Here is a 26,605-nt window from a genome sequence, read left to right on the forward strand (position 1 = left end):
GTATAACGCGCTCACGATTATACCGCGCATGCTGCCCGACTCTCCGTTCACCCCCCTGACTTCCGTGCACTGCCCCGCCTCTCCGTGCGCTGTCCCGACTCTCCGTTCACCCCCCCTGACTTCCGTGCACTGCCCCGCCTCTCCGTGCGCTGTCCCGACTCTCCGTTCACCCCCCTGACTTCCGTGCACTGCCCTGACTTTCCGTGCGCTGTCCCGACTCTCCGTTCACCCCCCTGACTTCCGTGCACTGCCCTGACTTTCCGTGCGCTGTCCCGACTCTCCGTTCACCCCCCTGACTTCCGTGCACTGCCCCGCCTCTCCGTGCGCTGTCCCGACTCTCCGTTCACCCCCCCTGACTTCCATGCACTGCCCTGACTTTCCGTGCGCTGTCCCGACTCTCCGTTCACCCCCCTGACTTCCGTGCACTGCCCCGCCTCTCCGTGCGCTGTCCCGACTCTCCGTTCACCCCCCCCCCCGACGTCCGATTCATCCCCCCCCCCGGCAGGACCATTCGCACCCCCACCCCGAAGGACCGCCGACTCCCCGACAATATCGGGCCAGGAGGGAGCCCAAACCCTCCTGGCCACGGCGACCCCCTACCCCCACCCCGCACTACATTACGGGCAGGAGGGATCCCAGGCCCTCCTGCCCTCGACGCAAACCCCCCTCCCCCCCAACGACCGCCCCCCCCAAGAACCTCCGACCGCTCCCCCAGCCGACCCGCGACCCCCCTGGCGACCCCCACGACCCCCCCACCCCCCTTCCCCGTACCTTTGGTAGTTGGCCGGACAGACGGGAGCCAAACCCGCCTGTCCGGCAGGCAGCCAACGAAGGAATGAGGCCGGATTGGCCCATCCGTCCTAAAGCTCCGCCTACTGGTGGGGCCTAAGGCGCGTGGGCCAATCAGAATAGGCCCTGGAGCCTTAGGTCCCACCTGGGGGTGCGGCCTGAGGCACATGGGCCCAACCCGACCATGTGCCTCAGGCCGCGCCCCCAGGTGGGACCTAAGGCTCCAGGGCCTATTCTGATTGGCCCACGCGCCTTAGGCCCCACCAGTAGGCGGAGCTTTAGGACGGATGGGCCAATCCGGCCTCATTCCTTCGTTGGCTGCCTGCCGGACAGGCGGGTTTGGCTCCCGTCTGTCCGGCCAACTTCCAAAGGTACGGGGAAGGGGGGTGGGGGGGTCGTGGGGGTCGGCCAGGGGGGTCGCGGGTCGGCTGGGGGGGCGGTCGGAGGTTCTTGGGGGGGGGACGGTCGTTGGGGGGGAGGGGGGTTTGCGTCGAGGGCAGGAGGGCCTGGGATCCCTCCTGCCCGTAATGTAGTGCGGGGTGGGGTTAGGGGGTCGCCGTGGCCAGGAGGGTTTGGGCTCCCTTCTGGCCCGATATTGTCGGGAAGTCGGCGGTCCTTCGGGGTGGGGGTGCGAGTGGTCCTGCCGGGGGGGGGGATGTATCGGACGTCGGGGAGTCGGCCGGGCAAGAGGGCTTGGGCTCCCTCTTGCTCCGATCGTGGATGCGGGTGCGGGTGGGAGCGCGTGCGAGTGGTCGTTCGGGGTGGGGGTGCGAGTGGTCCTGCTGGGGGGGTGAATCGGGCGTCGGGCGGGGTGGGAACTATGTTTTAAAACTTTCGTATACCGCGCTCACGCATATAACGCGCGAGGGGTATGCGCGGTAGGTAAAAACGCGTATAACGCGCGCGTTATATGCGTGAAAATACGGTACTTAGCTTTTATCCCAGGACAAGCAGGCAGGTATTCTCACTAGTGGGTGATGTCATCCGACAGAGCCCCGACACGGACATCTTGAAAGCATGTCTTGCTTGAAGAAACTTAGAAGTTTTGAGATGCCCGCACCGCGCATGCGCCAGTGCCTTCCCGCCCGATGTACCGGGCGTGTCTCCTCAGTTCTTTTCTTTCCGCGGAGCTGAGAAGTTTGTACTTCATTCTGCGCTGACTGAAATTCAGTTTTTTGCCTTCTAATTACCCGCGTTTCTGTTTCTTTCTTTGATTTTATTTCAATTTTACTTTATTTTTCTAAAAAAAAAAAAAAAAAAAAACTTAAAATTATTTCTTCCGGCAGTTCGGCCGGGCCGGCCTCGTGGCTGCGGCCTAGCGGCTTCGACCTTGCAGCGTCGATTTTCCGGCCTATGTCCCGACCAATCACCGGTTTTAAAAAGTGCAGCAAGTGCCAGCGTGCGATTTCGCTGACGGACCCACACCGACGCTGCCTTCAGTGTCTTGGTCCGGAACACGTTCCGAAATCGTGCCGGCCTTGTTCCACGCTCACTGCGCGCTCGTTTAAGCGGCGCTGCTTGCTCTGGGAGTCGATGTTCAAGATGGAGACTACCAAGGACATCTCTGCTACTGCGGCTGTTGAGGATTCGCCGGTCCGTTCGAAACCTGCATCGACGACTCCTGCATCGAGCATCGTGAAGCCTGCATCGTTCACACCGGCTTCAGCATCGTGTTCAGCATCGGCGCCTGCTTCCGTCTCCTCGGTTCAGGTACCGCCTTCCACTGTTCCTCCGGTGGTCATCAAAGTGCCTAAAGCTAGCAAGCAGAAGCACTTGGCCACGAAGGAACGCGAAGACCATACTGGAGGACCCCCTTTCGGTGCGGATCCCTCCATATCGGCTTCGCTTCGTTCCCTGCTAGAAGCTCAGTTTGTCGAGCTTATGCGCACTATGGGACCCCGGCTTATCGCCAACATTCACGGTGAGCTTCCGACCCCGGTTTCAGAGGGCGGTCCGCCCCCTCCCCCTCCTCCTCGTCGTTCAATCTCTCTACTCGACGAGGGGGATCGGCGGAGGGCGGCGGAATCCTCCAGGAGGGCTTCCCTTCCTGAGATGCCACCTTTGGAGCCCATCACACCTCCACGCCAACAGGGGGCTAGAGCGGCTCCTGATAATCGTAGTCCTGGGCATACTGCATCGCAGGAGGAGTTCTTCCGCACTCCATACCAGACCTGGGTGGCGCTGCGTGAATCCGCATCTCTGCCACCTTTACGATCCACTGCATCGAGCCCTATCCATTCCTTTGAGGCTTCGAAGGACCACTCGATGCATAGAAGATCTCGTTCTCCGTCCCGTCACCGGGAGGGGCATCGATCTCGACACTCTTCTCGGCACTCCTCACGTCATTCGGAGGTGTCCCCGCAGAAGAAGATGCAGCGTTTGGGATACTCCTCGTCGGATTTGTCCCAGCCGGAAGGGCCGGAGTATGAGGAACCATCTACCTCTTATTCTCCCTGCCGATCTCAGCTCTCCCTGGACCCGGAGGCTTCCACGTCTTCTAGCCCGTCTCGTCGGCCGGCCTTGGCGGACCAACTGTCTTTCTCATCCTTTCTCCGACAAATGGCGGATGACTTGGATGTGACTTTGGACACTGGGTCAAAATATTCTAAAGAGTATTTGGACACCATGCATTTACCTCACCCTCCGGCGGAGACACTTCGGCTTCCTCTACACAAGCTGCTGGACCAGACTTTCATGCGCTGTTTTGAGACACCGTATTCCTTACCTGCAGTACCCAGTAAACTGGATGCTCGATACAGCATCGTTCACCACAAGGGGTTTGAGGGAGCTCAACTTTCTCATCAGTCCCTTCTAGTCGAGTCCTCTCTCAAACGTTCTCATCCCTCCCAAGTCTATGCTTCCGTTCCTCCGGGCAGAGAGGGGAGAACGATGGATAAGTTTGGTAGACGTATCTATCAGAACTCGATGATGGCGACTCGAGTGCTCAACTACAACTTTTTCTTCTCTTCATACTTGGATTTTTTCTTGCCGGTGCTCCGCAAGTTCACTCCTTTCATCGATGCTCAGGCTCGTTTCCAGTTTGAAGAGGTGGTGGCGACCCTGTCCCAATTACGCCTTCAACTGATGCAATCCTCCTACGATGCCTTTGAGCTCTCGGCTCGAGCGGCGGCATGTTCGGTTGCCATGCGTCGCCTGGCATGGCTTCGAACCATCGATATGGATCCGAACCTCCAAGACAGACTTGCAAATGTACCTTGTGCAGGAGCGGATCTATTTGATGAGTCTATCGAAACTGTTACTAAAAAGCTGTCGGACCATGAAAAGTCTTTTCAGTCTATTCTACGTCCTAAACCGAAACCTCAGCAGTCTCGTCCATCTAGACCGCCTCAGATTTACCAGCGGCATTATCAACCGAGGCAGACTCCTCCTGCGAGACAGCCTGCGAAGAGACAGCCTCCGCAAAAGACTCAGCAGAAGCCTCAGATGCCGGCTGCACCCAAGGCTACTCAGCCTTTTTGACTCTCTTCCAGGGAGCATAACCGACGTTCTGTCTTCCCCTGTTTTTCCCATAGGGGGTCGTCTCCATCATTTTTGTCATCGATGGGAGTCAATCACCACAGACCTTTGGGTCCTTACCATCGTAAGAGAGGGATACTCTCTTCACTTCCAACAGGTCCCCCCGGACCACCCTCCAAGAGAGTATCCTTCCAACTTAACGCAGACCGCTCTTCTTCTCCAGGAGGCTCAGGCTTTGCTTCGGCTGCGAGCCGTCGAGCCGGTCCCGTTAGATCAGCAAAACCAAGGGTTTTACTCCCGGTATTTCCTGGTTCCGAAGAAGACGGGCGATCTGCGGCCCATTTTGGACCTTCGAGTCCTCAACAAGTTTTTGGTCAAGGAGCGGTTCCGTATGCTGACCCTTGCCTCTCTCTATCCCCTCCTCGAGCAGAACGATTGGTTATGCTCTCTGGACCTCAAGGAGGCCTACACTCACATCCCGATTCATCCGGCCTCCCGCAAGTTCCTCAGATTTCGGGTGGGACATCTACATCTGCAGTATCGAGTGCTTCCATTTGGCCTTTCCTCTTCGCCCAGAGTCTTCACGAAGTGTCTGGTGGTGGTGGCCGCTGCACTCCGGAACATGGGTCTCCAGGTGTTTCCATACCTCGACGACTGGCTCATCAAGGCCCCGTCGGCCCCAGAGGTCATTTCGGCGACCTTGACTACAATTTGTTTTCTGCAGAACTTGGGCTTCGAGATCAACTTTCCCAAGTCACATCTTCAGCCCACCCAGACTCTCCCCTTCATCGGGGCGGTCCTGGATACCATCCAACTTCGAGCATTCCTTCCTCCTCAGCGCATGGATGCTCTTCTTCTACTCTGCCAATCGGTGTCTTCTCGCCCGTCCATCTCAACGAGACACATGATGGTCCTCTTGGGTCACATGGCATCCACAGTTCATGTGACGCCTTTTGCCAGACTACATCTCAGAATTCCTCAATGGACCTTGGCATCTCAGTGGACTCAGGTGTCCGACCCGTTGTCCCGCCACATTGTAGTCACTCCTGCTCTACGGCAGTCTCTTCTCTGGTGGATGACCTCTTCGAATCTATCCAGAGGTTTGCTGTTTCACTCTCCTCCCCACCAAAAAGTTCTCACGACCGATTCATCGAACTATGCATGGGGAGCTCATCTGGATGGTCTTCGCACTCAGGGGTTCTGGACCAGTGCGGAATGACTCCATCAAATCAATCTTCTGGAGCTCAGAGCCATCTTCAATGCTCTTCAGGCTTTTCAACATCTGCTTCACGACATGGTGGTCCTGATTCGCACCGACAATCAAGTCGCCATGTATTATGTAAACAAGCAAGGGGGCACGGGCTCGGCCTCCCTCTGCCAGGAAGCTCTTCGAGTCTGGGATTGGGCGGTCCGCCACAACACCTTCCTCAGGGCTGTCTACATTCAGGGGAAGGACAATGTCTTGGCAGACAAATTGAGTCGTCTTCTCCAACCTCACGAATGGACGCTCAATTCCAAACCCCTTCATCAGATATTTGCACAGTGGGGGACACCTCAGATAGACCTCTTTGCAGCCCCCCACAACTTCAAGCTGCCTCAGTTTTGCTCCAGGATCTACACTCCTCTCCGCCTCGAGGCAGACGCTTTTCTGCTGGGTTGGGGGAATCGCTTCCTATATGCGTTTCCTCCTTTTCCTCTCATTCAAAAGACTCTGGTCAAGTTGAGATCAGACCATGCCACCATGATTCTAATTGCTCCTCGGTGGCCCAGACAACCTTGGTTCTCCCTTCTACTTCAACTCAGCAGCAGGGAGCCCATACTTCTTCCAGTGTTTCCTTCACTACTCACTCAACATCAAGGTTCACTACTTCATCCCAATCTGCAGTCCCTCCACCTGACAGCTTGGTTCCTTTCAACATAACTCCTCACCAGTTTTCTCAAGCAGTGAGGGAGGTCTTGGAGGCTTCCAGGAAGCCTGCTACTCGACAATGCTACTCCCAAAAATGGACTAGATTCTCCTCCTGGTGTATTTCCAATGCCACGGAACCTCAGCGAGCTTCCCTTTCTTCTGTATTGGACTACCTTCTACACCTATCTCAGTCTGGTTTCAAGTCTACCTCCATACGAGTCCACCTGAGTGCTATTGCGGCTTTCCATCAGCCTCTACAAGGGAAACCTTTGTCTGCTCATCCTGTGGTTTCCAAATTTATGAAAGGTCTTTTTCATGTCAACCCTCCTATCAAACCTCCTCCTGTGGTTTGGGATCTCAATGTTGTCCTGTCTCGTCTCATGAAGCCTCCGTTTGAACCTCTCAACAAGGCTCCACTTAAGTATCTCACCTGGAAGGTGGTTTTTCTGGTGGCCCTCACGTCTGCTCGCCGCGTCAGTGAGCTTCAGGCCCTAGTGGCGGATCCACCGTTCACTGTATTCCATCAAGACAAGGTGGTTCTTCGTACTCATCCGAAATTCCTGCCTAAAGTGGTCTCTGAATTTCACATCAACCAATCCATCGTGCTTCCAGTGTTCTTTCCAAAGCCTCATTCTCATCCTGGGGAAGCTGCTTTGCACACTCTGGACTGTAGATGTGCTTTGGCTTTCTATTTGGAGCGCACAAAGCCTCACAGACCTGCTCCTCAACTTTTCGTCTCCTTTGATCCAAACAAGTTGGGACGACCTGTATCGAAGCGTACCATCTCTAACTGGATGGCGGCTTGTATCTCTTCCTGCTATGCCCAGGCTGGATTATCCCTTCCCTGTAAGGTCACAGCCCATAAGGTCAGAGAAATGGCAGCCTCTGTAGCCTTCCTCAGATCGACACCGATTGAGGAGATTTGTAAGGCTGCCACTTGGTCCTCGGTTCATACATTCACCTCTCATTATTGTCTGGACTCTTTTTCCAGACGGGATGGACAGTTTGGCCAAACAGTGTTACAAAATTTATTCTCTTGAAATTGCCAACTCTCCCACCATCCCATTGGGGTTAGCTTGGAAGTCACCCACTAGTGAGAATACCTGCCTGCTTGTCCTGGGATAAAGCAATGTTACTTACCGTAACAGTTGTTATCCAGGGACAGCAGGCAGCTATTCTCACGTCCCACCCACCTCCCCTGGGTTGGCTTCTCAGGCTAGCTACCTGAACTGAGGAGACACGCCCGGTACATCGGGCGGGAAGGCACTGGCGCATGCGCGGTGCGGGCATCTCGAAACTTCTAAGTTTCTTCAAGCAAGACATGCTTTCAAGATGTCCGTGTCGGGGCTCTGTCGGATGACATCACCCACTAGTGAGAATAGCTGCCTGCTGTCCCTGGATAACAACTGTTACGGTAAGTAACATTGCTATATTGCATAGCTATATCCAGCCAACGCCGGGGAGTTTAACCCAACATGTTTCGCACCATACAGGCGCTGTGTCAAGGGTCTCCCGAGGTCGCGCGTGTCATCCGACTCATTTAATGTCCAGAGTAGAATCCAATTAAATGAGTCGGATGACACGCGCAACCTCGGGAGACCCTTGACACAGCGCCTATATGGTGCGAAACATGTTGGGTTAAACTCCCCGGCAATGGCTGGATATAGCTATGCAATATAAGCTAAGTACATTTGACGTTAAAGCTTTAAAGTTTTAAAGTTTTTTATATATACATAAAAAAACATATACAAAAAACATATGCATAAATAAATTGAAAAAAATCTAATAACAGGTTTAAAATGGTTATGAGCGCCCAATGATGAAGTGCCACATAAATCTCTCCGCAGTCAAGAGCTAGTACAGCGGTGGAGTGGTAGGGCTGAGGCGTACTCATATTCTATTGAAGCTATTGAAAATACATTATATACCTGTTTCTGTGTATTGTTATAGTACGTTTTGAGATCTGATCCTGGTAAACTAATATAATAAATATAGCCATTCTCTTAGAGGCTATCTTCAAGTACGGCATTTCATGATCACTAGGGAATGGGAAAAGACTTCTTACATAGAGGGTGAACATTTAGAAAAACTTTGGGGGACATTGCAAAAAGTACCCCGGCCCATATCGGTTATATACCTATACCTGAAGGGTCGTGTGGTGCCACAGTGTGTTTTTCGCAGACATTGGGAGAGGGATTTGAACTGTACCTTTACCACCAAAGAGTGGGATACTATTTGTGAGGAGGTGGGCCGGGCTGCTATATGCCCTTTGATTCAGAAAAATGTCTACAAGGTGTTGAGCCATTGGTATTACATTACATTAGGGATTTCTATTCCGCCATTACCTTATACCCCTGAGAAACTTCACAAGATGTATCCCCAGTCCTCTGATCAATGTTGGCGCTGTCATAGAGGAATAGGGTCATTTCTAAATATCTGGAAGGAGTGTGAGGACTTGGTCCCCTTTTGGACTCAAGTGATTCAAACTTTGTCCCACATGTTGGGAGTTGCTGTCCCCCTTACTCCACAAAGTTGTTTACTGGGGTTGACCAACATTTGTGTGACCAAATGGCAGATCAAATTAATGAGGTTGGGTCTGGCAGCAGTCAAATGTCTTATTGCTACCCATTGGATACAGACACTGGTGCCTTCTGTGACTGAATGGAGAGTGAAATTGTCCATGATGGGGAAAATGGAATTGTATGTGGCCAAGCGCAGAGGTTATCATATATCTTCCTTGAATACCTGGACTGTTCTTTCCTGGAAATTGGATCTTTAATTGGAAGGGGGAAAGGGGTAGAGGGGATTAGAATTCTATGATCTTTTTTCTGCAATGTGGGGGTTGGGGGGGAAGGGTAGTTCTATTGATGTCTGGGGGAGCAGCAGAGCTTATGGGGTGTGGGAGCTATTGCTGTTTATGGTGAATGGAGGGTGTCATCTGAGTAAGGCCCCCAGCATTCAGGGGTACGGCTGGATAGGCCTTTCTGTCGGCTGGTTCTGGGGTTCATTGGTATTTTTTGTTGTTTTGTCTCTGCAAGGATAATATGCATGGGTAGTGTTGTACCCATTTTTGCTTTGTTCTCTGATATGTTCTGAGCTGTTTATATGTTTCAAAACTTAATAAAAATTTAAATATTAAAATAAAAAGAAAGTAAAGAAAAATAAATAAAAGGGCGAGAAGCTGGGAGAGAAGCCACCCCAAGGCCGTGAACCCCTCACCACTCAGTATAAATCAAATAGGCAAAGTATTAAGAATCAAACTGTAGGTTCGAGGAGACAAAGAGTAAATATAAGGACCCCACACCTGCAAAAAAATCTTCGATTGACACAAAGAATGACGTGCCTGACCCCTCTCAAGCAATATCAGTGTATGCAAATAGTTTCGCCAAGCCCAATAAGAAGGAGCACGATCCGAAACCCAGTCCCCTAAAATAATTTTCATAGCCATTAAACCAGCCTTCCTCAAAAATAACTGACCTACTCCCGGGGGAAAGCGAAAAGCCTCATATTTATCTAACAGAAACCCCGCCAGAGTGAGAGGTATAGAACGGCCTAACAGAAGCTCCAAATAGCAAACCACCCATCTCCAGAAAGCCCAGACTATAGGACAGCTCCAAATAGCATGGAAAAAGACTTAGGAGCACTAGTACATTTCTTGCATTGTGCCGACTCTGCTAAACCTGAGTAAAATAGTTGAACTCGCGTAAAATAAGCACGATGCAGCACCCAAAACCGACCCTCCCGGAACTTAGCCAAAACCGAAAGGGTCGGGATACGCTTAATAAGACATGTCATATCCAAATCAGTGGGCTGCAAGTCCAAGTCCCGAGCCCAACGAGCACAAAGGGAATCCCACAACCTGGGCGGGGCAATGCAATACAATGCCTTATGTAACGCCGAAACAGGTAGGCCATCCTCTGAAAAGGGATCAAAAAAGGCACGGAGCTTACCTCCCAAACCCAATTGCAGACCCTACATCTCCAAAGAGTACACATAATGATCCAATTGTAAGTAAGCAAAAAAAAAAAAAAAAATCAGCTCTGCAAAGCCGATCACGGAGCTGAAAAGTGCGCCAAGGTGGAAGTGTGTCCTCTGGGGTAAGGACATGCTCCAACACAGTTGAACCCAACTGGGTCCAGCGTCTGAAGGGGGCAGATGTCTGGCCAGGCAAGAACTGAAGATTCCCCTGAAAGGCAGCAAATCATTCACTCCTGGGTTCCCCCCCAAGCTGATTACCAAAACCCTCCAACAGTCACGTAGAGAACCCACTAGAAGACTCAATCTCAAATGGGAAGGGAGAGAAGATCGAGGAGCATGTAACAAAGAAGATAAATGCCAGAGATGATAGAAGGCTAATTAAGACAACCCAGCTTAAACAAAACATGGCCTCCACTGGAAGCCAATGCAACTCATGATAGAAAGGAGTCATATGATTATATTTCTTTAGACCATAAATTAATTTGACCCCCATATTTTGAATCAGTCTAAGCCTAGCCATCTCTTTCTTGGTACATATCAAATAGGCACTGTTATAATAGTTTGTATAGTTTATATCCACTTTTTGATTATTGTAATTCATTGTTAATTGTTTTACAAAAAAAAAAAGTTCTAAGAGCTATACAAATAGAACAAAATGCTGCTAGATTAATTTCAGAATGCCCTCTTTATAGTCATATTACGCTGATTCTTAAACATTTAATAATAATAATAATAACTTTATTTTTATATACCGCAATACCACAAACAGTTCAGAGCGGTTTACAGAGGAAGATACTGTATACAGACAATGATATTACAAAAAACTTTCCAAAATTACATTAGCATGGTAAGATTAATCAAATTTTTCCTGGAAGTGTTTTAGAAGTACATCAAGGCAGAAGTGGAGTCGGATAAATTTTTCAAAGAGATAAGTTTTGATTGACTTCCTAAAAGTTTGGTAAGAAAGTGCGTTCAAGATAAAGTTGGTTAAACGTTTATTCCATTTGCCTGCTTGGAATGATAGTGTTCTATCAAGGAATCTCTTGTAGATACAGCCCTTCAAGGATGGAAAGGCGAACAAGTAGGCACTATGGCCTTGATTCTATAAAGGACGCCTAAGTCATGCCTAAAGTTAGGCATCCAATCTAAGTAGTTAATGAGCCAATTAATGGTTTAACAAGTGATAATTGGTACTTAGGCGTCCAAAGGACATAGACGCCACTTTGTAGACGCAGCCACAATTTCATGGACGCCCATGTTTAAAACTTGCACCTGTCTCAATAGGCATGGGCGTGGTTTGGGCAATGACTCAATTTGGGCATCCTTTGATTCATTTGCATAACACTGAGCGACCTAGGGCGTCCTTATGATGCCTATATTGTAGGCGAATTAAAACCAGGTCTACTTTTGAGCTTAGTTTGGGCTTCAAATAGATCTGAGTTCTATGGACGGAACTTAGGCACTCTTGGATGTTCTTCTGGAACTTAGGCACAGTTTGGATGTCCTTAATGTGATCTGCTAAATAGCTCTCTGGGTTACATTTAATAAGTCACCACATAAACAGGGCAAATCAAAACAGATATATTGCATGCAAAACCTTCTGTTTTTGTATACAAACAGCAATGTTATTTTCTAATTAGAGAAAAAGATCTATTAACTGAAGCACAGCACATGAAAAACATAGCTTTAGTTTTCTTGCTAAAAAGCTACCCTTTTTTTCTGACTAAACAGTGCTACAAACCCCCCCCCCCAACTCTATTCTCATGATAATCCTGTTATTTCTAGCACTGATGCTCATTAAATGCTGAAACCGTAGATCTCGTGCTTGGAGACGCAACTCCTACTAAAACTTTGTTTTCTTTCGTTCAAAATAACTTATCTTCCCTTCTTGGTCAAATTTCATTTGTCAGACGCAACCCCAGGTCCGGCCGCGCTCCAGTGGTGGCTAGCAGCTTGGAATCCCAGGCAGCTGCGGAAACATACCAACATCCTCTGCAACTTGTAACCAGCATATGACAAAAAATACAGTGGTACCTTGGTTTACGAATGCACCGGTTTGCGAGTGTTTTGCAAGACGAGCAAAACATTCGCAAAATTAGTGCCTCGCAAACCGAGCTTGCCTTGATGTACGAGCGCCTCCCCTCACGATCCGGCAACCCCCCCCCCCTCCCCGCGATCCGGCACCCCCCCACGCCGCGATCCGGCACCTCCCACCCACCCGAACACTTCGCTTACCCTCCATCTGGCACCTGGCACCAATGCACAGGACATGCTGGTGGCCGAAGATCTGCAGTCCTTTTTGCTGGGCCTTGAGCATCTGCGCATGCTCAAAGCCTTCGAGTTCCTGCTCTCTCCGACCCCACGACACTCCCTTCCACATCCCCTTTACCTGAAAAAAGTTGAACGGACGGACGGGTCCCAAGCCTGGCCGCCCTGCAGGCCCGCCATCCACAGAATGGCGGCCCTTAGGGCCTGATTGGCCCAGGCGCCTAAAGTCCCGCCCACAGGAGAGGCCTTAGGCGCCTGGGCCAATCGAAATTGGCCCAGTTGCCTTAGGCCCCTCCTGTGGGCAGGGCCTAAGGCAACTGGGCCAATATCCGATCAGGGTGGTGGGGATAGGGGGTCACCGGGGCAGGAGGGCCTGGGCTCCCTCCTGCCCGGATCGCTACAATTGGGGGGAGGGATCACGATAGCAGAGATTGGCTAGCTCTCCTGCCGGGATAGCAATCCGAAGTGCTGTGGTTGATGGCACTTTCAGAGTACCGTTATCGCGGCAGGGGAGATGAACCATCTCTCCTACCGCGATCGTTGCAGTGGGGGGTAGGCTGGTTGCTGGGGCCACTGAGCTGATCGCAGCAACCGCAATCAGCTCAGCGGCCCCTTTTTCGGCACTTATAACTGTTTTGACTTGGTCTAAGTCAAAACATATAAGTGCTGACTAGGCAACCTGTTTAAACTTTTGGTTATGCCTGCTGTACGATTATGTCTAGGTTGGCTCATCTCCCGCCCACCTCCCGCCCTTTCCCCTACTCTAAAAACACCTCTTCTCGCTCTATGCGTTTAGAGGAAGGGGAAAAGCCTAAGCTGGTTTTAGATGCATCTAAAACCAGCTTTGGTTATCGGTACTTGGACGATCAGGCTTTTTGATCGTCCAAGTACCAATTTAGGCCACTTTTTAGACGTTTTTGTGTTTTGTTTTGTTTTTATTATGAGCCCCTTAGGTAATATCCCCATAGCTGCGTACATCTGCAGAAGGAATCCAATCCAGATTTTTCCTTTTGCCTCTGCTGTACTTCACTGGCTCCTTGGCTCCACCTACAGTTGTTTCCTTTTGCACGCGTGCCTGCAGGAGTGTTTGTTCTGCTCTCCCCATAAATTCATGTAAACCGTTCTGAGCTCCCCTTGGAGAACGGTATATAAAATTTAATTAATTAATTAATTTTATTCGGTGTATTTTTTCATCCCTTTTTCAGAGATTCTGGTGCTTTGAGCGTTTTGTTTTGCTTTTTTCAGTTCTGCATGCTTTGAAAACACACATACTTTGGTCTGTAGCTGACACGCTGATCCCACTGGATACCTATTAGCCAGCATGCATAGTTTTCTGTGGAGCTCAGAGCCATCCCTGATGTGGTCTCACCTACTGTTAAGAAGGGGTCGAGCGCAGGCTGTTGGTGCACATCTGTTGATCCACAGGGGTGGAGGGTGCAGTCAGACATAGGGTCTGATTGGCAGCCTGAAGATCCGCTTTGCAGAAGCATTCCCAGCATTGAGGCAGTGAGTTTCTCATCCAGCTGCTGCTGTTGAGAGAGCTGAGGCAAGCTATAGCACAGATCTTCCGTCAGGTTACAGTGAGTACAGGCTGTCAGCCTGTGAAGTGAATCTGGAGATGTTGAAAAAGTGAGGTTTTAAGAGTTTTTGAATGTTCTCCCTTACTTCCTCTCCAGAAATATCCTAAAATCGCTGTTTTCTTGCATTTGGGAAGTGTGAAAAATATTGCGATTTTTGTGTGAATTTCTTGATGGTGGCTATCTTGGATTTTTAGAGATCTTTTTTTCTAAAACTTCCTGCTTCTCCAAAACTGCACATATTGCCTAGAAACCTGTTGGGATGGAGTTCTTGGGCTCTCATGTGGATTCTTGCCCAGATTGTGTAACATTAGCGCTTTTAGAGCATCTTTGCACCACGTGCTGCAGCCGGGAGAGGCGGCAGCGTCCCGCTTAGCCTCTACCCTGCTGAAGCAGGTGACTAAATGCTCAGTTAGCCTGGCGGGTCGGCCTTCTTTGCTTTCAAGGCTTGTCATAGCTGTTAGTTCTTTGCACCTGGCTGAGGACCCTCCGCAGCCTAAGAAACACAAATTTAAATAATAATAATAATTATTATTTTATTTTTATATACCACCCTACCACATAGTTCTAGGCAGTTCACATACAATACTAAAAATATACAGTCAGTGAATAAAATACAATATTCTAAAAAGTTAAACTCAAATTATAGAATAGGTGAATAAAATACAATATGCTAGAATGTAATAAAATTCGGCAAAAATGTACTAGCTATGAGATCAGTATAAGATATTCTAAAAAGTTGAACTAAAATTATTCATTAGGTAAATCTAAGGGTGGCTCTACGCCCAGGACCTGGACACTTTCAGACTTTATAAAATTTTTGTGGACTGAGTTTCAGAACTGGCGTTCTCCTGTACAGTCCCAATTTGCTTCCACAGCATCTCTCAGTGGCATTGATTCTTTGTACCCGTTCTTGACTCAGCCTGCTGCTGTTGTGTTGCCTGACCTTGATCTGGGTAGTTCTGATGCAGAGGACTCACTTCCTGACCCTTTATTTGCAGGCACTGTGCTTCCCAGGGTGGGAGATCAGGAATTGTGTGCTGGATCTGTGGATCCCTCTGGGGTCTTGGATCCTGGGGATGATCCCACGGTACTGCGCTTATTTAAGCCTGCGGCTTTGCCGGACCTTATTTCTAAATCTTTGCAGGAGTTGAATTTGGTCATTCAGCCAGCTTTGTCCACTTCTCCCTCCTGGCTTTGTGGTGTGCGCTCACAGTCTTCTGCCTCTCCCCTACACCCTGATATGAGCATTCTGGTCTAGGAGCAGTTTGACTCTCTGGAGGGTGCTCTTAAAATTGCTAGAGCTATGTCACGCTTGTATTCTCTGGCACAGGAGTGTCAGCAGCTTTTGGGTCAGCCCAGGGTGGATTCTTTGGTTGCGCAGGTGACTAAATGCACCTCTCTACCCAGTGAAGGTGCTATAAGATATGCAGGACCGCCGTGTGGATGTGGTCCTCTGGAAACTTTGACACAGCTACTTTTGTCATCAAAACTACGTCGGTGATATCCTTTGTCACACGCGCTTATCTGTCTCGACTGCACACATTGGAGAGTGAGGCGGTGGATCCTCTTCCTCAACTTCTTTTGGCTGGGACAGATTATATGGCTGATGCATTGTATGACCTTTTCGAGTTTTGGCAAAGGTGTCAGCGTTTTCCATCTCTGCCCGCAGAATGCTCTGGTTCAGAAAATGGGCTGGTAATTCCACTTCCAAGGCTACTTTGGCTAGACTGCCCTTTAAGGGGCAGTTATTGTTTGGCAAAGGTCTGGACGACCTCATGGGATGTGATAGATATTTGCCTTAAGAATCTACCTGATAGCAGTCCAAGGACCTGTAGAGGTTCTGGTCGCTCTAATTTTTGTGGCTCCCTGCGATCCCGTCCACATGCAAGTATCACATTGCAGAGATTTTCCCAGGGCTCCCATCACTGGTATGCTGGCTACTGGCATCCTTAGCCTTCCACCTCCTGTTCTGCACCCTCTACCAAAAAGACACAATGATGTCAGGCCAAGGGATGCCTCTCTACAGATAGGGAGCAGGCTGTCCGCATTTCTTCCCACCTGGACTCGCTTTACATCCAACCAGTGGGTCTTGGACATTATGCAGTTGGGCTACGAGCTGGAATTTGCCCAGCCCTATGACAGATTGGTTTGTGGACTCTCCTATAGGTCACTCGAGCAAACCACTCAAAGTTCAAGCCACCATTCAACGTTTGCTGGATATTCAAGCTAGAGAGCCAATGCCACCCAAACACTCTGGCTCCAGCAGATGCTCTATATACTTTATCGTGCCAAAGAAAGGCTCTGAAGATAAAGAACATAAGAATAGCCTTACTGGGTCAGACCAATGGTCCATCGAGCCCAGTAGCTTGTTCTCACGGTGGCTAATCTAGGTCACTAGTAGCTGGCCAAAATCCAGACTAGCAACATTCTATGCTACCGATCCAGGGCAAGCAGTGGCTTCCCCCATGTCTTTCCAAATAAGACTATGGACTTTTCCTCCAGGAAATTGTCCAAACCTTTCTTAAAACCAGCTGCGCTATCCACTCTTACCACAACCTCTGGCAATGCATTCCAGAGCTTAACTATTCTGAGTGAAAAAATATTTCCTCCTATTGGTTTTAAAAAGTATTTCCCTATACTTTGAATGTCCCCTAGTCTTTGTAATTTTTGATGGAGTAAAAAATTGATCCACTTGTACCTGTTCTATTCTACTCAGGATTTTGTAGACTTCAATCATATCTCCCCTCAGCCGTCTCTTTTCCAAGCTGAAGAGTCCTAACCTTTTTAGTCTTTCCTCATACGAGAGGAATTCCATCCCCTTTATCATCTTAGTTGTTCTTCTTTGAACCTTTTCTAGTGCTGCTATATCTTTCTTGAGATAAGGAGACCAGAATTGAATGCAATACTCCAGATGAGTTTGCACCATGGAGCAATACAGAGGCATTATAATATCTTTAGTCTTGTTAACCATCCCTTTTTTTAAATAATTCCTAGCACCTTGTTTGCTTTTTTGGCCACCTCCGCACATTGGGCGGAAGGTATTATTAAGAACATAAGAAGTGCCTCCGCTTGGTCCAGACCAGGGGTCCATCGCGCCCAGCAGTCTGTTCACGCGGCGGCCATCCAGGTCCATGACCTGTGAGTGATCCTTTGTCTAAAAGCCTTTCAATCCCCATTGTTCCTTTTTCTATTCCCTTTCATAATCCTATCTCTACCTCTTTCCTAATCCTATCTCTACCTCTATATCCCTCAATCCCCGTATCCTTCAGGAACTTGTCCAATCCCTCTTTGAATCCTCTTAATGTACTCTGTCCTATCACATCCTCCGGAAGCGCATTCCAGGTGTCCACCACCCTCTGAGTGAAGAAAAATTTCCTAGCATTGGTTCTAAACCTGTCCCCTTTCAATTTCTCCGAGTGCCCCCTTGTTCTTGTAGTTCCCAATAGGCTGAAGAATCTGCCCCTTTCCACCTTCTCTATGCCCTTCATGATCTTGTAAGTCTCTATCATGTCTCCTCTGAGTCTCCGCTTCTCTAGGGTGAAGAGCCCCAGCCTTTCCAGCCTGTCTGCGTATGAAAGGTTTTCCATATCTTTTATCATTCTTGTCGCTCTTCTCTAAACTCTCTCAAGTATTTTCATGTCCTTCTTTAGGTACAGCGACCAATATTGGACACAGTATTCCAGATGCAGGCGCACCATCGCACGATACAGCGGCATGATGACTTCCTTCGTTCTGGTTGTAATACCCTTCTTAATAATACCCAACATTCCACTGTCTGTCTTCTCTCTGTGTCTTGCATTTGCTCTGTTACTTTGTCTCTCCCTTTACCCCCCCCCCTCCAATTGGTCTGGCACCCATCTTCTTCCCTCCGCTCCCCCATAGTCTGGCATCTCTGTTTTCTTCCCTTCCAGCATCTTCTCCCCACTCTCTGTTCCCCATTTCCGTGCAGCATCTTCTGCCCACTCTGTCTTCCACATTTCCCTTCCAGCATCTTCTCCCCACTCTGTCTTCCCCATTTCCCTTCAGTGTCTTCTCCTCACTCTGTCTTCCCCATTTCCCTTCAGCGTCTTCTTCCCCCTTTCCCTTCAGCGTCTTCTCCCCACTTCCAGAAGGCGTTCGACAAAGTTCAACATGAGAGACTTCTCAGAAAACTACAAAGTCATGGAGTAAAAGGGGACATACTAAGATGGATAGGAAAATGGCTGGAAGACAGAAGACAGAGGGTTGAGCGTAAATGGGAAGTTCTCGGACTTGGAGAAAGTAACTAGCGGAGTGCCTCAGGGTTCGGTTCTTGGGCCCATCTTATTCAATATTTTCATAAATGACCTGGAAGAAGAAACGACCAGTGAAATCATCAAGTTTGCTGATGACACAAAGCTGTGTCGGGCAATCAGGTCACAGACGGACAGCGAGGAACTCCAGAGAGATTTGAGACAACTAGAGAAATGGGCAGAGAAGTGGCAAATGAAGTTAAATATAGAAAAATGCAAAGTGATGCACCTGGGCAGGACAAACAAGGAGCACCAGTATATCTTGTTTGATGTAACTTTGGGCAAAAGCGAACAAGAAAAGGTCCTGGGGGTAATGATAGACAGGACCCTAAAGCCGTTGGCTCAATGCGCAGCGGTGGCAAAAAAAGCAAACAGGATGTTGGGCATGATAAAGAAGGATATCACGAGTAGATCTGAGGATGTCATAATGCCACTTTACAGAGCGATGGTAAGACCACACTTGGAATACTGTGTCCAACATTGGTCTCCCTACCTAAAGAAGGATATAATACTACTGGAGAGGGTGCAGAGGCGAGCGACGAAGCTTGTAAAAGGTATGGAGAACTTGAGCTACAAAGATCGCCTCAGAAAACTAGGATTATTCACCCTCGAAAAGAGGAGACTGTGAGGGGATCTGATAGAGACTTTTAAAATACTGAAAGGATTCGACAAAATAGAGCAGGAAACAACTTTATTCACATTGTCAAAGGTGACTCGGACAAGAGGTCATGGACTGAAGCTGTGGGGGGACAGGGCCAGGACAAATGTCAGAAAGTTCTGCTTCACACAGCGAGTAGTGAACGCCTGGAACGCTCTCCCGATTGTGGAGGAAACCACCATTCAAGGATTTAAGGGCAAGTTGGATGCACATCTTCTTGAAAGACACATTGAGGGATACGAGTAACTAAGGTATTCGCCAGATCGCCGGACTAGATGGACCCAAGGTCTCATCCAGTGCAGGCATTTCTTATGTTCACTATGTTCCCCATTTCCTTTCAACGTCTGTTCCTCTCCACCCTACTTCAGCGTCTGTTCCTTTCCTCCACCACCCTTCCCTCTCGCCATCTCGGCCCCCTCCCTCCTTCCTACCTACCTGAATCTATCTATCTATCTATCTCCCTCCCTCCCCCTTACTTTCGCGGCACATTTTAAGATTGAGTAACTTGTTCAAAGCTGTCGGAGCCTGTGAGCAGTAACGTGAGTCTTTGGGCGGAAGCTTCTCCTCTGACGCAACCGGAAGTTGCGTCAGAGGAGAAGCTTCCGCCCACAGATGCATGTGACTAAACACAGGCTCAGACGGCTTTGAACAAATTATTCAATCTTAAAACACGCCACAAAGGTAAGGGGGAGGGAGGGCGATAGGTAGATTCGGGTAGGTAGAAAGGAGGGAGGCGGTCACGTGCGTTCCCTCCCTTAACTGCGGGGACAAGGCCATTCAATGCTCCACAGAGCGGTGAATGGCCTTGTCCCTGTACTCGCAGTGAGCACTTCTCCCCACCCCCACCGTTTCAGCGGGTTACCCGCATCATTCTCTAATGCAGACTCATTCAGTTAAGTAGGGCACTCCCACTTCCAAGGCCACAATTTCCAGATGGATCCTTGGGGCCATTTCATCAGCCTATATTCTTTCTGGGAAACAGTTCCCTGTGTCCGTCAAGGGTCATTCTACCAAGATTGTGGCTTCATGGGCCAAAGCTTGAGCTGTCTCCCCTGTGGAGATTTGCAGGGCTGCAACATGGTCTTCTATGCACACGTTTGCCAAGTTTTATAGAGTGGATGTGGCGGCAAGACAGGACTCTATGCCTTTGGGTCCTCAGTTTTATGGGCCAGCTCTGCACCTAGCTTTTTGAAGACTGCTTTTGTACATTCCATCTGTCTAGAATGTCTCACCTATTGCACTGGAAAAAGAGATTATGTACTTACCCTGGTAAGCTCTTTTCTAGTAGATAGGTGAGACATTCTAGACTCCTGTCCAGTCTTTCCTGCCCCTGTCTACTGTTTCAATAGGTTTGTTTCTTCAAGCGGATTCTTGGATGTCTGTCAGCCCTAGAGGACTGAGAAGCATTTTGTATATGTGTGCCTGTTTTATCTGAGAGTAGTTCTATGTTCATTTGAAGCCTTTGTTGGCAGTTGCTCTTACTGTTTGATTTACTTCTTAAGCAGAACAGTTTGTCTCTAAGCCTGTTGGTACAGGTGCCTCTACTTTATGTATATTGGGTGGCTCTCAGTGCTTGGATATTTACTGTAGGTGGAGCTAAGGAGCCCAGTGAAGTACAGTAGAGGAAAAAGGAAAATCCAGTGGATTCCTTCTGCAGATGCACACATCTATGGGGATATTACCCATCTGTCTAGAACACAGGTGTCAAAGTCGGTCCTTGAGGGCCGCAATCCAGTCGGGTTTTCAGGATTTCCCCAATGAATATGCATGAGATCTATTAGCATACAATGAAAGCAGTGCATGCAAATAGATCTCATGCATATTCATTGGGGAAATCCCGAAAACCCGACTGGATTGCGGCCCTCCAGGAGGGACTTTGACATCCCTGGTCTAGAATGTCTAACCTATCTACTGGAAAAGCGCTTACCAGGGTAAGTACATTATCTATTTTTATGATCTGCATCTGTTGGGGGAGAGGGGGTTGTGGATGAAGAACATGTTGACATTTAATTCATATGAACTGATATACAGTATCAGATTAATGACCTGTGAGGTTCATGTATAAAGTGTCACATATGTGAGCATTGTCTGTCAGGTGTGTCCCGACTGAAAAAAGGTTGAGAACTACTGCTCCACAGCAATGTTCAGTGGGCTTTTCTTGCCGTTGATTAACCTTTTACATCTAGAATGGTGTCACACTGAAGTTATTTATTCATTTTATTTTATGTGTGTTTCAGATGATAGTAAAAACGTTTATGGATATGGACCAGGACTCGGAAGATGAAAAACAGCAGTATCTTCCTCTTGCCTTGCATCTTGCATCTGAATTTTTCCTCAGGAACCCCAACAAAGATGTCCGGCTTCTTGTAGCTTGTTGCCTGGCTGATATATTCAGAATCTATGCCCCAGAAGCTCCCTACACTTCCCATGACAAACTCAAGGTATTTATTAGAGACTGATACGGTGACTGTTATCCGCGGCTAGCCACGGGTAACTCACAGGAACAGGGGGAAGGGAACACCGGTTGCTTCGGGTACGGGGACAAGGACGTTTACCGCCCCGTGGAGTGGTAAATGGCCTTGTCTCCACAGTAAAGTATCTACCGTGAGTTGCCTCCTGCTTCCTTCCCACCCTTTCTGATCAGCAGCCCTCTTCGGCGCGATCACACGTCCAGCAGCCCTCCTCCCTCCCTTTTGTGGGTCCAACAGCCCCTCGCACCCTCCTAATGGCCGACGGCAACCCCCTCCTCTCCCCCCAACAAACCTGCAACTCTCCTGGTTGGTTCGGCCTCTTTGTGCTTCCCGGGGTGGGTCTACCAGCCTGCTAGATGCTTCCTGTACACAGGGCTGATCTGACCAGAGCCTTCTTGCAAGCAAGTTCCTCCTTCCAATGTAACTTCTGGCCAGAAGTTACATCAGAAGAAGGGATTGGTGGCAAAAAGGCTCTGTTCAGATCAGCCCTGCATACAGGAAGCATCTAGCAGGCTGGTAGGCCTGTCCCGGTAAGTGCGAAGGGGCTGACCCAGCCAGAAGAGTCGCAGGTTTGTTGTAGGTTATTTATTTATTTATTTTGCCACCAGTCATTGAGAAGTGTGTGTGTGTGGGGGGGGGGCTGCTGGACCCACGAGGTGAGGGGAACTTGCTGCACCCGTGAAGGGAGGGGGATGCTGGACTTGAGGGGGGACTGTTGCTGCACCCGTGAAGGGGGAGGTAGTTGCTTGGGGTGGACATTCACGATATTCCAATAAATCCTTCCTATGATTATAAAACGCTGTCTTTGCTGCTCTTGACACTATAGTCTACAGAATTCAGAGTTGGTACTACAAATGCATCTATATCGAAGGAATTGAGCAAATGGAATGCTGGTTTTCATCGCATGCAGGTGCAGGCTATTGAATTGTAATAAGGAATTGCGGTCAGTGTTCTTAGCAAAAACCGTGGTAACAAACTGACCACATACCAATTCCACCATAAAATCCAAAAATGATAACTTTTTTCAATGGTATGTCAAATTTTAATGAAGGATGGCATGAATTGATGTAGATTTTGGCGAGATCCTGGGATGGGCTCGCTTCATTGATGACATTTTCTGTGTATGGAAGGGATCTTTGGAGGACCTGCTTCTGTTCAAAGACTACTTCAATTCATGCCATCCTTCATTAAAATTTGACATGACATGCCATCAAATAAAGCGTTTTATAATCATAGGAAGGATTTATTGGAATATCATGAACGTCCATCCCAGCAAGATGTGATTTCTTTTGTATCTACTTTTAATCATATGTCTAGAATAACTGAGTGGGTTCTTCGGAGGCATTTGAACATTGTACGGGTGCATCCCTGTTTCCAAGATGTAAGGATTTTGTTTTCCTATGGTCAAAATAGGAATTTGTGTGATATATTGAGCCTGAATGTTCTTAAACCAATAGGGATGGAAATAGACACGTAAATTTCTCCTGGACACCCGAGCTGTGGTAATTGCTCAGTGTGTGCTCTCATGATTGAGTCTGACAAATTTATCCACCTGGGGCCTGGGAAAGTTTATAATCTCCGGAGCAGCACTTCGTGTATGACAGAGGGGATTGTGTATATCATTTTGTGCCCCTGTGCGATGCTCTATGTGGGTCACACTTCTCGCCGGTTGAAGACCCGGCTATTGGAACATAGATCATGCCTTCATACCCAGCATGTGGAGGAACTGATGGTGGCTCATTGCCTTGAGACTCAGCATGATTTTAACTCTGTGCGCTGCATTGTTATTGAGCATTTTCCCTATTCATCCAGACGTGGTGATTGGCGGTGTCTGTTGAGACAGAAAGAACAGCGTGGATTTACCTGTTACAATCTGTTCAATCAACGGGACTGAATGGCTGGATTGAGTGGGCAGCATTTTTCGGCTAACTTCCTGTTGAGAGGTTGCTAAGGAGTAGTGATTGACTAGTGGTATCTAGGAAGTGGTCTTGAGTATAGAAGGGCTGTGTTCTGCAGTGTTTCCTGCCGTCAGCATTGCATTGATTGTGAAATCTGTGAAGGATCTGCACGGAGGGTCGTGGTGGATTGCCTTTGATGTTGGACGTTTTTCACCCCTGACGCAGCAAGAGCGAAACTGAGATTTCCTCGTCGGGTGGGCTGCTTATCCATGAGGCATATGAGTAAGCCTGATTGGAGACAGCTGGGACTTCGTGGACATCTAAGTTTTTCCTTTTTTTCCTTGCTCATGTTGCAATATTTCTGACTGTGCCTCTGGACTGCAGTCTTTTTTCACACAATGTTTTATGTGAGATTTTGGCGTCCTGGATGTGAGGTGTGTTTTTGGGGGCTGCTACTGTGCCTCATTTTTTCATCATTGTTTTTGATTGAGTGAAGACACATAAATGGAGTTTCTTTAGCCATATGAAGCTTAACTGAGGCTTTTTCTCCACATTTTTTTCTGTGTCTCCTTTTTTTGGTGTTTGTGTGATGTGTGGGTGGCCATGCAGTGTCCCATAAGACCCTTGAATGTTCTTTTTAGGGCGCATTTTGAGATAAATAGTGATTGTTTGTGTCCCTATCCTTAGTTAGTTTGAAGTAGTGTTACGACAAATGTTTTCCCCATGTCATTCTCTAGTATTTATAGCACAGGAAAACGGGCATTGTTGATCTTATGTCTGCTGTTCAACTGTGTTTATATGTCTGGAAGAGGGTTCTTTTTGCACTTAGGAGACAATCTGTCCAACAGGTTCTGTTATAGAAAAAAAGTGTAACCTGGTATTGGTATGCTTTATTTATCCCAGGACAAGCAGGCAGCATATTCTTAACGTATGGGTGACGTCACCGACGGAGCCCCGGTACGGACCTTTTAACTAGAAAGTTCTAGTTGGCCGCACCGCGCATGCGCTGGTGCCTTCCCGCCCGACGGAGGAGTGCGTGGTCTCCAGTTTCTTCGTTTCCGCGGAGCGAAGAAGACGCATGTGCTTTCAACGGCCGTTGAAAACTCTATTTTGCCTTCCCGCTCGCGATTTTTTGATCCCTTTTTGTTCTATATTTTGTCTTTTGACTTTACCTTCCTTTTTAAAAAAAAAAAAAAAAAAACTCGTGTCTTTTCTTTGCTTTTTTGCAGCCGGCCCCGGCGGGGCCTGTTGTAATCATACAAGCCTCCGGGTTTGATTTCGCGGAGGCCGTGTTTCCCTTCATGCCCCCGCAACCGGGCTTCAAGAAGTGCCAGCGGTGTGCACGCCCGATCTCTCTGACTGACCCACACAACTGGTGCCTTCAGTGTTTGGGTCCAGAGCATCGGGCTGACACCTGCACCCGCTGTGCAACTCTCAAGAAACGCACACTTAAGAACCGGCAAATACAGCAAAATATTCTTTTCGGTGCCGGTTCTACCATGGAGCAGGCCCCGACGTCGACGGCACCGCCTAAATCGGCACCGGCCACATCGACACCGCCTGATCCTCCTTCGGGGTCGATAGCGCCAGGTAAGCCGGCTAAGAAGCCTTCCACTTCCCTTGAGCGACCTCCTGTTACAGCGGCGACACCGGTTCTTCCGACGTCCCGCCGATCCCGTAAACGCTCCGCTCCGATCACGGTGAGTGCCTCGTCATCGGCCTCCTCATCGCCGGAGCGTCGAGCAGCACCTATGGTACCGAAGAAATCTAAAGCGGTACCGGTGCCCCCATTGGAGGACCGGATCTCGGCCATCCTCCAGGACAAACTTCAGGAGCAGCTACAGAAGCAACTCCAACAGCTCCTTCCAACCATACTGGCACCGCTCCTTCCGGTACCAGTCCAGACCGAGCCTGGTACCGCCCCACCGGTATCCACCCCTTCGGTACCGCTGAACACATCCATGCCGGTCTTATCTGCTCAGCCTGTACTTCAGACTTGCTCGGCAGAGGACCCGACCCAGGCCCCAGATCGACGCCGGTCATCTCGGGACCGGGATGGGCACCATTCCTCCAGGGACAGGGATCGACGCCGGTCTTCATCCCCCGGCACCGTATCCATGCACTCTGGCAAGTCCCTTTCTAAAACACGCCATACTGAGCCGGCTGTCAGGGACCCAGACCTGTGGGAGCAATCCCCACTCGGTACCGAAGAGGATGCCTCTTCTACCGATGAGGAACCCTCTATGGCTGAAACCACTTCCAAGCCCGAGCAATCCTCCTTCACGAAATTCCTTCGGGAGATGTCTGCGGCTCTCTCCATCCCACTTGAGTCCGACTCCAAGAAGTCCCAGGCATTTTTAGAAGCCTTGGACTTCGACCAACCTCCCAAGGAATTTCTTAAACTCCCCGTACATGATATCCTACGGGAAACATTTTATAAAAATTTGGAAACCCCACTGACTGTCCCAGGTGCCCCTAAAAAACTGGACAGTTTATACCGGGTCATCCCGATCCCGGGATTTGATAAAACCCAATTGCCCCATGAGAGCCTCCTCGTAGAGTCCACTCTAAAGAAATCTCAGGGATCTAGTGTGTATGCCTCCACCCCTCCTGGCAGAGAGGGAAAAACTATGGACAAATTTGGAAAGCGCCTGTACCAGAATGCCATGCTGGCTAATAGAGCCAACAATTACTCGTTTCATTTTTCATTTTATATGAAACATCTGGTACAACAACTTTCTGCTTTGGAAAAGTATGTACCCGAGCGTAAAATCCCACTTTTCCAACAGCAGATTTCCAGCCTCCTTCAGCTCAGAAAATTTATGGTGCGCTCGATTTACGACTCCTTCGAGCTTACTTCACGAGCCTCTGCACTAGCTGTAGCCATGCGACGCCTAGCCTGGTTGAGGGTGTCTGACCTTGATGTGAACCACCAGGACCGTCTCGCCAACGCGCCCTGCCTTGGTGATGAACTTTTTGGGGAATCTCTTGATACCACAACACAAAAACTTTCGGCTCATGAGACCAGATGGGACACCCTCATCAAGCCGAAAAAGAAGACTCCACCGGCACGACCATACAGGCCTCAGTCCTCTTATCAACGTCGATTCTCTGCCAGGCCGCTGAATCCCCCTCAGCAACAATCCCGCCGGCCTCGCCACCAACAACAACAACACACTCAGGCTCGTTCTCAGTCCCACCAGGCGACCAAGCCTCTCCCTTCGACTAAAAACCCTCAGCCCTTTTGACTCCTGTCTCCAGGGCATAGCCAGTCTCCAACCTTCCATGCCTCTTCCTCAGCCTATC

General features: G+C 49.0%; 1 protein-coding gene across 5 annotated transcripts in view; it reads left to right on the forward strand.

Annotated features, from left to right (window-relative positions):
- Positions 1-26,605, forward strand: part of PDS5A (PDS5 cohesin associated factor A) — a 645,453-nt gene that overhangs the window by 76,385 nt on the left and 542,463 nt on the right. For all 5 annotated transcript variants that reach the window (XM_033947170.1, XM_033947134.1, XM_033947143.1 and 2 more), the window contains exon 3: positions 21,168-21,371. In XM_033947170.1, the coding sequence (XP_033803061.1) occupies positions 21,168-21,371 (204 nt within the window). The remainder of the gene's footprint in view (positions 1-21,167; positions 21,372-26,605) is intronic.

The sequence above is a fragment of the Geotrypetes seraphini genome, chromosome 1, assembly GCF_902459505.1.
Source record: "Geotrypetes seraphini chromosome 1, aGeoSer1.1, whole genome shotgun sequence".
Lineage (NCBI taxonomy): Eukaryota > Metazoa > Chordata > Amphibia > Gymnophiona > Dermophiidae > Geotrypetes > Geotrypetes seraphini.